General features: G+C 43.3%; 1 protein-coding gene across 1 annotated transcript in view; it reads right to left on the reverse strand.

Annotated features, from left to right (window-relative positions):
* RAB31 (RAB31, member RAS oncogene family) overlaps positions 1-12,285 on the reverse strand; it is a 128,798-nt gene that overhangs the window by 29,674 nt on the left and 86,839 nt on the right. The window contains exon 5 of the mRNA XM_062201356.1: positions 11,662-11,768. Within this exon, the coding sequence (XP_062057340.1) occupies positions 11,662-11,768 (107 nt within the window). The remainder of the gene's footprint in view (positions 1-11,661; positions 11,769-12,285) is intronic.

A 12,285-nucleotide genomic window follows, 5' to 3' on the forward strand; every position in this document is an offset into this window, starting at 1 on the left:
CGCTTCCTACTCAACTCAGCCTCCCCAGCCCCAGCAGGGACACAGGTCACCTAGGGGCCTTTCCTAATCACCCTGGCTGGCGCTGGGCTTTCTCCTGCATGCTGCTGCTCGGAACATGATTAAAGCGGCCTCACGGTGCTCATTAGATATTTCGCCACTCCCTCTCTTTGCTCCCCGAACAGAAGTAAAGATCTCGTCTTCTCTTGAACTTCCCAGGGCACTTCACCGCATACAAAAGAACCGCCAGAACGCATCTGCTAACCAAGCTGCTCTCCTTCCTCCTCCTACCCTGCTCACACCTTCACCCCAGACAACCCACGTAGAAGCTGTGCTCTAGGAAGACATTCCTGACTCACAGCAGCCGTCCCATCAGTGTCTCTCTGTGTTTCTCTAGGAGATAACAAAGTGTGGGTAGAAGATTCTACAGTTCATCCAACATCTGGACTGAAGGTCCCAGAAGAGGCGAGGGTGCACACAGACAGTTCCTGATTCTTCTGGCTGTGTCTACGGGGACGGTGGAGGAATCTCGGGCTGCAGAGGCCAGGGGCAGCAAAGCCATCCCAAAGTCACTACCATTTCAAAGAAGGTTCCCTCTTTCCCCAGCGCTTATCTCCATGGTCACTGTTGTTGGGTAGCTTCCCACTGCTACTGCTTCTAAGGTAAACCAAATGAGGTCTCAGGGGATGCCTACGTCAGCACCTCAGCTTCATCCCTTCCTCAACCCTTCTGATCCATTCACAGCCCTCAGTACGCGCTGAAGGGAGGAATTTCAGGGGAAAACCAACAGGAGGCCCCTGAGCCTGAACAGCAGTTCAAGCTAGAAGCCATCAAACAGAGGCCAACGTCCAAATTATCCATGACAGGTGGGAAGCGTTCCAGATTTGGAAGGATCAAAGGGGATGTGTGTGCAGCCAAGAGTTCAAAATCAGAAAATAAAATGAAGCTAAGGAAACGAAAAACTGGAACCTGCGACGAAAAAGGGAAGGGGTGAGCATAATTTCTACCAAGCAATCACTTACTTGTTTTCTTTTTTTTTTTTTTAAATATTTATTTTACTTATTTGGAAGACAGAGTTACAGAGAGAGGTAGAGACAGGAGATCACTTGTGTGGTAGTTACAGATCAACACTTATTTGTAAGGCTGACCTTGCCTGTACTAGGAGGAAACTGCAGAGAATAACTGTGGCTTAAAAGCCAGGGCTGGGTAGGACCTTCTCGTGTCCCTCTAACCTTGACACTGGAGAATCCTGGCCCCACTGCCAATTAGAGCAGATGGTTCCTGAAATACCTTCAGCCCCTCTCGAGAACGTGCCAGAACTCCTGGCCCAAGCCAAAGACAACCAAGTACAGGCTGGATATTGGGGAGCACAGCACCCTGCAGGGTGGCCTCATGGGCATTAGTCAGAGGCGAACACAACCACATCTTCCCTCCTGGTGAGTATCAGTGGGAGATGCAAAAGAGGCGGCGGCAGAGAGCAATGGGAACAGCTTCTGGCGGGACCACAGGAGGCTGGGGGCAAGGGTACGACTTCTGGATCCTGAACAATGCTGCTGCTTTTGGACATCAAAGGGTAAGGAAGAGGCCCAGCCAAGTGCGGCCTGCAGTCAGAGACCTGCTCGCACAGATTCTGGGACTTCCTTATTATTTTCTACCATAAACCCCCATGGCCTACAGCAAGGCTCTTCCAAGTCTGACCCTCAGACCACTGAGAAAATGATCACTTCAAAAAAATCGCCTATCGCTTGCCTTCCTGTGCCTACTGGATCACACTCCCTGGAGCTGAGCCCTGGAATGAAAGTTTTTAACAAGTGCCCTACAGACTGTTATGTCCAGAAAAGCTGTAAAACCACTGAGACCGGGCTGCCTATTTCTTTTTCCTTTTCAACTGTTCACTGCCCTACTTTCCCACCAAGTCCAGGACAAGGCTGTGCAGCCTCTCGCTGGGATCCCCAGACATTCTGTAAAGAGGTTCTTTCCTATCTAGACCCCAGGCCAGTCTGCCATCCTCAAGCCCCAGAAACCTTGCATGCTCCTGGCTCTGCACTCAGCTTCTTCCGTGTCTTGACAGGAGGTCAGGTCCTCTCTCTTCTCTGCACCCACATCAGCAGATACCCCGGGACTGGCACCCTGGCTCAGTGAAGGGTCTCCTTATTTTCTGTCAACCTTGTATGACCCTGGAATGTCTCCAACTTTGCAGTCCTTACTCCTGCATCAGCAGGGGGTGGGAAGAAGGATGAGCCAGGCCTGGGGAGCGCACTCTCTCTGCTCCTGGGAGCTGGGCCCAGGACTCTCCAAGGCACAACTTCACAAGGAGCCACAAGTGCTGGCTGGAAAGAAGTGCAGTGACACCACTGAGCACCTGCTCTGTGCAGGCCTAGTCTCCCACACTCCACTCTAATTCCCTGGCTAGGAGTCAGAGAGACAGCAAACTGCTCTATTTCATGACAATTTGAGCAGAGGTTTTTTAAATAGAAAGCTTTTGTTTAATAAGTATAAATTTCACAGGTACAGCTTTAGGAATATAGCGGTTCTTCCCCCCATACCTGCCCTCCTACCCCCCATCCTGTCCCACCTCCTACTCCCTCTCCCATCCCATTCTTCATTAAGCTTCATTTTTAATATCTTTATATACAGAAGATCAACTCTATACTAAGTAAAGATTTCAACAGTTTGCACCCACACAGACACATGAAGTACAAAGTACTGTTTGAAGATAAGTTTTACCGTTAATTCTCATAGTATAACTCATTAAGGGCAGAGGTCCTATATGGGGAGTAAGTGCACAGTGACTTCCATTGTTCCTTTAACAATTAACACTCCTATTTATGACGTCAGTGAGCACCAGAGGCTTTTCCCATGAGCTGCCAAGGCTATAGAAGCCTTTTGTGACCACAGATTCCATCAGTATTTGGACACAGCCATAAGCAAAGTGGAAGTTCTCCTCCCTTCAGAGAAGAGTACATCCTTCTTTGATGGCCCCTTCTTTCCACTGGGGTCTCACAGAGATCCTTAGTGTAGGACATTTTTTGCCGCAAAGTCTTAGCATTCCATGCCTGAAATGCTCTCACAGGTCTTTCAGCCAGACCAGGAAGCCTATATGTTGTGTGTGTGTGTGTGTGTGTACAAACTGTTGAAATCTGTACTTAACATACAGTTGGTCCTCTGTATATAAAATTTAACTAAAAATGAACCATAATGTAGAAGGAGATGGGAGAGGGAGTAGGAGGTGGGACAAGAGTCGGGGTGGGAGGGTGGGTATGGGGGAAAGAACCACTATATTCCTAAAATTCTACCTATGAAAAATGCATTCTTTAAATAAAAGCTTTAAAAACAAAAAAAGAATTGTTCAAGGGGCCAGCACTGCGGCATAGCAGTTAAAGCCACTGGCTACCGTGCTGGCATCCCATATGGGCACCAGTTCGAGTCCTGGCTGCTCCACTTCCAAACCAGCTCTCTGCTATGGCGTGGGAAAGTAGTAGAGGACGGCCTAAGTCCTTGGGCCCCTGCACCCACATGGGAGACCTAGAAGATGCTCCTGGCTCCTGGCTTTTGATTGGTGCAGCTCTGGCTATTGTGGCCAATTGGGGAGAGGACCAGTGGATGGAAGGCTTTTCTCTCTACCTCTACCTCTCTGTAACTCTGCCTTTCAAATAAAATAAATAAATCTTTAAAAAAAATTGTTCAAGACAGTCAAAAAATTCCAAACTAGAGAGCACCTGACTTTACCTGGCCAGGTGTTCCCAACTGCATTTCAATCTGGGGAGTGGGGTGGAGCCCTCTACACCTTGTGGAGCACACGTGGAATGAAAACATGCTGACTGCTGAACGGCCGTACCGGCTGCCAAGCGCTTCTGCACTTAAATGCCTCCCACGAGCCGGGCCAGGTTGAGAGAGCTCATTCCATGGCTATTTCAGCCACGCTCACAGTATGCCAGGCAGAACTCCTCTGAAGGACTGGCGAGCTTACACAAGATTGCTTTGCGCGCACGCGCGCACACACACACACACACATCTTCATACTGTCATTCTACAATCCCCAATGGAAAAAATCAAATTCAGGGTTCTGGGAATTACAGAGAAGCAAATTCTTTTGAGATTAGAGCAAAAGAAGGTCAGGCTCTGAATAAGGTCTGGGGTTTAGAGCTCCGGCCAACTCCCCAGAAAATTCACAGCAGCAGGCAGAATCTGGAGCAGCACATTGGCTGCACGAGAGCCTGATTCCTGTGCACAGACAGGTGTCAGTACACAGATGGCCACCACGTTCTCGGGCCTCTCACATACCAGACTATTCCTGTCTCACAGGAGCCACAGACATTGGGCACAGACCAGCAAATTAGAATTCCCTTCTTGGCCAGCGCCGTGGCTCAACAGGCTAATCCTCCGCCTTGTGGCGCTGGCACCCCAGGTTCTAGTCCCGGTTGGGGTGCCGGATTCTGTCCTGGTTGCCCCTCTTCCAGGCCAGCTCTCTGCTATGGCCCGGGAGTGCAGTGGAGGATGGCCCAAGTCCTTGGGCCCTGCACCCGCATGGGAGACCAGGAGAAGCACCTGGCTCCTGGCTTCGGATCAGCGAGATGCGCCGGCCACAGCGGCCATTGGAGGGCGAACCAACAGCAAAAAGGAAGACCTTTCTCTCTCTGTCTCTCTCTCTCTCACTATCCAATCTGCCTGTCAAAAAAAAAAAAAAAGTAAATTAAAACAAAAAACAAAATAAACAACTGTTAATTCCATTTTCCATAAACTTTTTGAAGTACCTTTATGAGCATATAATATGCATATATAATACATACATATATCACCCATCTAGTACTTATTTATTATTTTTATCTAAATCAACTTTTTGTTCATTTAACTTTTTATTGGGATAACTACAGATTCACATGCAGTTATAAGAAGTAACACTAAGATATTCATTTTATAGTGTAGTTTCACAAACAGGATATTGACATTGATATGTTCTATCTTTTTTTAGAAAAAGAATTACTTATTTAAAGAGAGAGAAAGAATAAATATCACTGACTCACTTCCAAAATGCCTGCAACAGCCAAGGCTACACCAGGCCAAAGCCAGGAGTCAGGAACTCTAAAGAGTTCTACCACACGGGTAGCAGGAACCAAAGTACTTGGGCCATCATCTGCTGCCTTCCAGGTGTTCAGGAAGATGGATCAGAAGCACAGAGTAGATGGGACTTGAGTTGGCACTCTTATATGAGAGGTGTTGAGCCCAAGTGGTAGCTTAACCCATTGCACCACAGCACCCAATCAGTTCGATCTTGCTCAGATTAGATTTTCCCAGTTTTACTGTGTTCACTTGTGTGTGTATGTGTCCTGTGCATGTGACCTGTGTGAGGTCATGTGTCCATCATCACAGACAAGTTATCAAGCAGTTCCAGCATCACGGGATGCTGTATGTTGCCCTTTTTATATCCACACCCACTTCCCTCCACCTCCCTACTCTCCACTGCCCCAACTATAACCCCACTACTGTACCCTCTATATCTAAAGTGCTTTCATTTCAAATTGTTAATATGAATGAAATCGTGTACCAAGAAAGCTTTGGGCCTGGCTTCATTCACTCAGCATAGTTCCCCTGAAGATTCAAATAAGTTGCACATTTCTGCCATCTGCTTCCCTGTGCTGCTGAGCAGTGGTTCGTGGTAGGGATACACCACACTGTGTTTAATACCCACCTGTCAAAGGACATCTGGAAAGACTCTACTTTGGGGCTAATATAAATTAAGCGCACAGGTTTTGTATGAACACAAGTTTTCATTTCTCTGGGATAAATGCCCAAGAGTGTGATTGCCGGGCCATATGATGATTGCATAGGTTTTATAAGAAACAGACAAACTGGTTTCCATAGTGCCTGTGCCATTTTACATTCACACCAGCAATACCGGAATGGCCCAATTTTCTAGATCCTCGTCAGCACTGGGTGCTGCTGCTGTTTTTTATTTCAGCCATTCTGACAGGTTGGATAACGATGTTGAACCTCTTTTTGTATTCCTGGCTCACCATCTTCCCATTCTGCTGAGTGAAAGGTCTGTTCATGCATTTTGCCCATTTCCACATAGTCATTTTCTTTTTTTACGTGTTAAATTGTAAGAGCTCATTATATTGTCTACATTCTAGTCCTTTGCAGATGTGTGGTTTGCAAATATTTCCTCCTAATCCATAGCTTGCCCTTCATGCTCTTCATAAGGGCTTGCCCAGAGCAAACATTTTTAATTTTGAACAGGTCCACTTTATCAATTTTTCCTTATATGGATCATGTTTTTGGTGTCAAGTAGAACTCTTTGCCTAGCTTCAGATCCTAAAGATGTTCTCTTAGGAGTTTTCCTAAAAATTTTACAGTTTTAACATTTCACATAAAAGTCTATGATTTGCTTTAGATTAATTTTTACATAAGGTTGAAGTTTGCTTTGGTTTTGGTTTTGTTTCTCCTATGGATGTTCAATTATTCTAGCACCATTTGTTACAAAGGCAATTCTTCCACCACTGAATTGTGTTTGCATCTTTGTCAAAAATCAGTGTGCACATTTCTGTGGATTTATGTCTGGGTTCTCTACTCTGTTCCTCTGATCCACAAGCCCATCTCATTGTCAATGACACAGTGTCTTGATCAATGAAGTTATACAGCGATACTTAATTCAGGATACAACGATTCCTTCCATTACATTCTTCTCCTTCTATGACATTCTTCTCTGTTAACATCTTAGCTATTCTAGTGCCTGTGACTTTGTATACAAATTTTAGAATGGTTTTGCTTATTTTTACAAAAAAAAAAAAACTATTTAACATTTAAACCTATAAATCAATCTGGACATAATGAACATTTTTACTACGTTAAGACTTCCAATTCATGAACCCAGTATGTCTCTCCATTTATTTGTTACTCAATTTATTTCATAGCAGTTCATACTTTTTTTTAAAAGACTTATTTATTTATTGGAAATGTAGAGTTACAGATAGAGAGGGAGAGACAGAGACAAAGAGAGAGCGAGCAAGCTCCCACCCTCTGGTTCACTCCCCCAAATGGCCGGAATGGCAGGGGCTGCACCAGGCCAAAGGCAGGAGCCTCAACTCCACCACGGTTTCCCAAGTAGATTCAAGGGCCCAAGGACTCAGGACACCTTCCACTGCTTTTCAGGCATGTTAGCAGAGCAGCCAGAACTTGAACCCATGCCCATATGGAATACCTGTATCACAGGCAGCAGCTTAACCAGTAATGCCACAATGCAGGCCCCAACAGTTTGTACTTTTTCAATATACAGATTCTAAATATGTTTCATTAAGTACATATTTAAATATTTCATTTTCTTTGGAGTAACTATAAAGAACATTGGGTTTTTAACTTCAGTTTTTGCATACTCCTAGTTATTACACAGAAATATAATTAATTTTCTGTGCTGACCTTGTATCCTCCAACTTTGCTTATTAGTCATTACTTTGGGAATTTTTTTTTTTTTTACCTATTTCTTGAGGTTTTCCACATAGACAATCATGTAGTGCATTAAGTCAAATTTTTAACATTTTAAATGAAATTTTAGAGCACTATCATAAATGGAACATTTATATCAATTGTCATGAAAACAATGTAATCAAAATATATACATATATAAGTACAAAGTATAATTAAATTCTATCTAGATACACTTGTCCAGAAGGCCATCAGCCTTAGGCTGATTCTCTCTCTCTCTCTCAAAGGAGAACAGTGAGTATAAAAATATGTGTTAGAAACTTACAAGGCTCAGGCTCACATGGAACATTCTCTAAGACAGACTATATGAAGCACTAAGCCATAAAACTAACATTAATACATTCAAAATAATTAAAATCATAGAAAGCATATTTCTGATTTCAATGGAATTAAATTAGAAATCATTAACAGTCAGTTTAAAATTAGTGGGAGATTGATCTCTCTCTCTCTCACCTTGTCTTTCAAATAAATAATATTAAAAAAAAATATTGTGAAGAGACAAACACAGAATGGGAGAGAACACTTGCAAATCATATATCTCTAATAAGAAACTTGTATTCAGAATCTATAAAAATCATGTGTGTGTGGGGGGGGGTCCTTCAAATAGTTCATGGAAAAATGAGATTAAAACGTAAGGTTTTTTTACTGCGAAAAAATCTGAAACCCACGCACAGTTTTTTCTTACCTTTTTTTTTTAATAAAGAAAAATATTCTTATTACCTATAGAATTCTAGATTGTCAATTATTTTCTTGAAGCAGTTTCTTTTTAAAAGTTGTATTTATTTATTTGGAAGGCAGAGTTACAGAGAGAGAGAGGGAGAGGCAGAGAGAGAGGTCTTCTATCCACTGGTTCTCTCCCCAAATGGCCACAACAGCCAGAGCTGGGTCAATCTGAAGCCACGAGCCAAGAGCTTCTTCCAGGTCTCCCATGTGAGGTCAAGGGCTTTACTCACTGGGTTACAATGCCAGCTCCCAGCTTTTCCATAATATGTATTTTTCCATGAATTTTTTGAAGATCCTTCATATGCATGGATTTAAATTAACATTTTTGTGCCAACATAAACTCTTTTTAATTCACTTAATCATGAACATTTTGAAGTACATTTGTATTCTTGCCAATGCATTTCTCAAAGAAGATACACATCCCAACACAAAGAAACAACACTTGATTTAAGTGACTGATTAATTATTCTGATTTTATCCTTTACACACTGTGTGTGTGCGTGTGTGTGTGTATAAAATATATATATCAAAATACCACATTGTACCTCATAAAATGTACAATTCTTATGTGTCATTTTTCAAAATAGGTATTTTTAAAAAGAAGGTAGGGGCCAACGCTGTGGCATAGTGGGTTAAAGCCCTTGCCTGAAGCACCGGCATCCCATACGAGTGCCGGTTTGAGTCCTGACTGCTTCTCTTCCGATCCAGCGCTCTGCCAAGGCCTCGGAAAGCAGTAGAAGATGGCCCAAGTCCTTGGATCCCTGTACCCATGTGGGAGACCTGGAGGAAGCTCCTGGCTCCTGGCTTCAGATCCCCGAAGCTCCAGCCTTTGTGGCCACCTGGGGAGTGAACCAGTTGATGGAAGACCTCTCTCTCTGTCTCTACCTCTCTAACTCTTTCAAATAAATTTTAAAAATCTTTAAAAAATTAAAAAAATAAAAATAAAAAGAAGGTAAACAAGTCAGCAATAAACATATGATGAGCTTCTCAGCATTAGTCATTAGGAAAACAAATCAACTCCACAGTTACGGGCCCGGAGTTGTGGTGCAGCGGATTAAGCCACTGCATCCCACATTGGAGGAGTTCCTTCTGATCCAGCTCCCTGCTCATGTGCCTGGGAAAGCAGTGGAAGAAGCTCCAAGTGCCTGGGCCCCTGCACCCACACGGGAGGCCTGGAGGGAGTTCCAGCCTGGTTTCAGTCTGGCCCAGTCCTGACTTTTGTGAGCATTTGGGAAGTGAACAGTGAATGAAAAATCTTTCTCTCTTTCAAATAAAATAAAATATTTTTTAAAAGGCCTTTCCCTCTCATTCTCATGGTTATTGTGCAAACATCACCTTGTACTGCACGAATTCCCTCACAGGCCACAGGCACCTGGTCATGATGTCGGGATCCTTCCCCGGCATTTTAGACTTGAAACAGAGACTCCCAGGCCAATACTTCAAATGCCAGAGTTGAAAACAGCCCAGTTTTTACCACGCGAATACCAGCACCTTCCAACAACTTCCTCATGTCCCTGAAATTAATTTCAACTGTTTCAGTTCCAGATAACCAAGAGTGCTAATACCATTCAAGCTTACACCACTTTCAGCCTAATTTCCCAGGACACAGGGGCTCAGCCTGGTGTCAGATGATAGCCCCTCCTCTAAGCAGAGGCCCCTCCCAATGACAAAGGCTAAAGTGATTTTGCTGGAAATACAAGCTGAGCAAGCTCTTTTAGGATTAGAAGGCAGACATCTGAACTAAGTCTGGGGAGTTTAAAGATTTGTCCAATCCCCAGAAAAACAAACGATTAAGTGGTGTTTACGGCTGTCATTATAAACCAACCTGACGCCATGTGATAAAAAGCTTTGAAATCCCAAAGAAACACCAATTTGTTAATTTTTCATTGTTTATTTAACTGTGGTTTAACCATATTTAAACCAGAAGCACAATGTTGTTATTGTCATGAAAATCCACTGCTGAATTCCTGAAAATTAAATTCACCAAGGGAATGGAGACAACACAAATTCATTACATAATTCCTCCCTGTATCTGTGGTTTCATTTTTCTCACTGTTGGTTACCCCCAGTCAACTACAACTTAAAAATATTACATGGAAAATTCTAGAAATAAATAATCCATGAATTTCAAAAAATTTCAATGATCATATATTGCTGTAAGTGTTCTACTATATTTTTACTTGTTAATCTCTTACTCTGCATAATTTATAAAATAAACTTTATCATAGGTATCTGTATAGGAAAAATTAGGGATCCATACTTGCAAGGTATCCCCTCTGGGTAAGAAAGGACTTCCATCTCCTTCCTTACAACAGTTACCAGGGGACTTCAGAGAGTTCACGGAAAGTGAAATTAAAAGATAAGCTTACTTTGGTGCAAAAAATGTTAAAAGCCATGCATGTTTTCCCCTAACACACATTTTCCAGGAACTCTCTGAAGACCTCTCCTATTTAGTAAAACAGCGAGGTTACCAGTTTAGATGCAGTGATCACTAACTCTCCGTAATGTGTGTGGCCTGGATCTTTCTACAAACCTCTCTCCAGAGACAGGAACTTCCACAATCCACTGTCACTGAGGGAAGCCACGGTGCCCCTATACAGTGTGTCACCTTCAGTTCTGGGAACAAAAGTGATCTTGTGTACACTTGACTATCTCTTAGCTAAAGTCTAGAACTAAAACACACAGGGATGCCATGGAAAGTGTTACGAGTCCTGATGGCCATTTCTGTAAGAAAATGTTACTAAAATTGTGTTAGGGATATTAATAACAACAGAAGAACATGAAGCAACCTAGACAGAAGATACTAGAGCCAGGGATGGAACTGTTTACATATAAGAAATTTGATTTTTTTAAAAAGATTTATTTAGAAACTCACAAGTTACAGAGAGAAAGGGAGAGAGGGAGAACAGGAGAGGGAGGAAGAGAGAGGGAGAGAGGGAGAGAAGGAAAGAGGGAGAGAGAGAGAGAGAGATCTTCTACCTGCTGGTTCACTCCCCAGATGGCCACAACAGCCAGCACTGGGTCAGGCCAAAGCCAGGAGCCAGGAGCTTCATCTGGGTCTCCCAAGTGGGTGGCAACGGCCCCAATGCTTGGGTCATCTTCCACTGCTTTTCCCAGGCCATTAACAAGGAGCAGGATCAAAGTGGAGCAGCTGGGACAGGAACCAGCACCCAGATGGGATGTCGTTGTCACAGGTGGCAGCTATGCCTGCTATAGCCACAACACTGGCCCCAAGGAGATTTGACTTTAATATTCATCACTGAAGTCCATCAGATTTACATTTCACTATCATTTTCTCTGAATTCCAATCTGGCTGAATAAATGCCACACTGACTACAAGTAAATGACCAAAACAATTAGTACACGGAAAGCAGACACAGCGACAAAATCGCATCTCTTTATATACGGCTACTCGGGGTGCAGGATAGGAACTGACACACAAAACTGTCAAGTGTGCCTTACCTGATATCTGACAGATCACATTTGTTTCCAGCAATGGCCATCACAATATTTTCAGGACCATGTTCTTTCAGTTCTTTCACCCATTTCTTCAAGGTATGAAAGGAATCCTACACAAAAAGTGTAAAGCAATCTATGAAAAGACTCATCACTATAACATTTCAACCAAGTAGAAACACAAAACACAATTTAATGAGAAAAGATGCTTGTAGAAGACTCAGGTAGAAGAGCATATGACCACTCTACCTAGGCACCAAAGTTACCATTAGCTAAGTAATATTTATGTGGTCTATAAAAGAACCCACTTCTAAAATTAAAACATAACGAGGTTAAGGAAATCGCATTAGTAACTTTCTTCCTTAAGCAACACTGATTTAAAACTACAGCCTTGACTGCATGTGCGTGAGGACCACAAGTGGACTCAGTAATGGTCACACTTCCTCTGGGAAAGAAAGCTATTTCGAGTCCCATTTCCCTTTGGGGCCTTCATCCACAGCTGTCCTTCAGCAAACAGGCCACAGTGGACACCACAGTTCAGTGGACGTGGTCAGGAACTCACAACGGGGAGCAACGGTGGATGACTATAGCACTAATGTGCAGTGAGTCAGCATTCCAGAGAAAAGGGCC

This window comes from Lepus europaeus, chromosome 9 (genome assembly GCF_033115175.1).
Source record: "Lepus europaeus isolate LE1 chromosome 9, mLepTim1.pri, whole genome shotgun sequence".
Classification (NCBI taxonomy): Eukaryota; Metazoa; Chordata; class Mammalia; order Lagomorpha; family Leporidae; genus Lepus; species Lepus europaeus.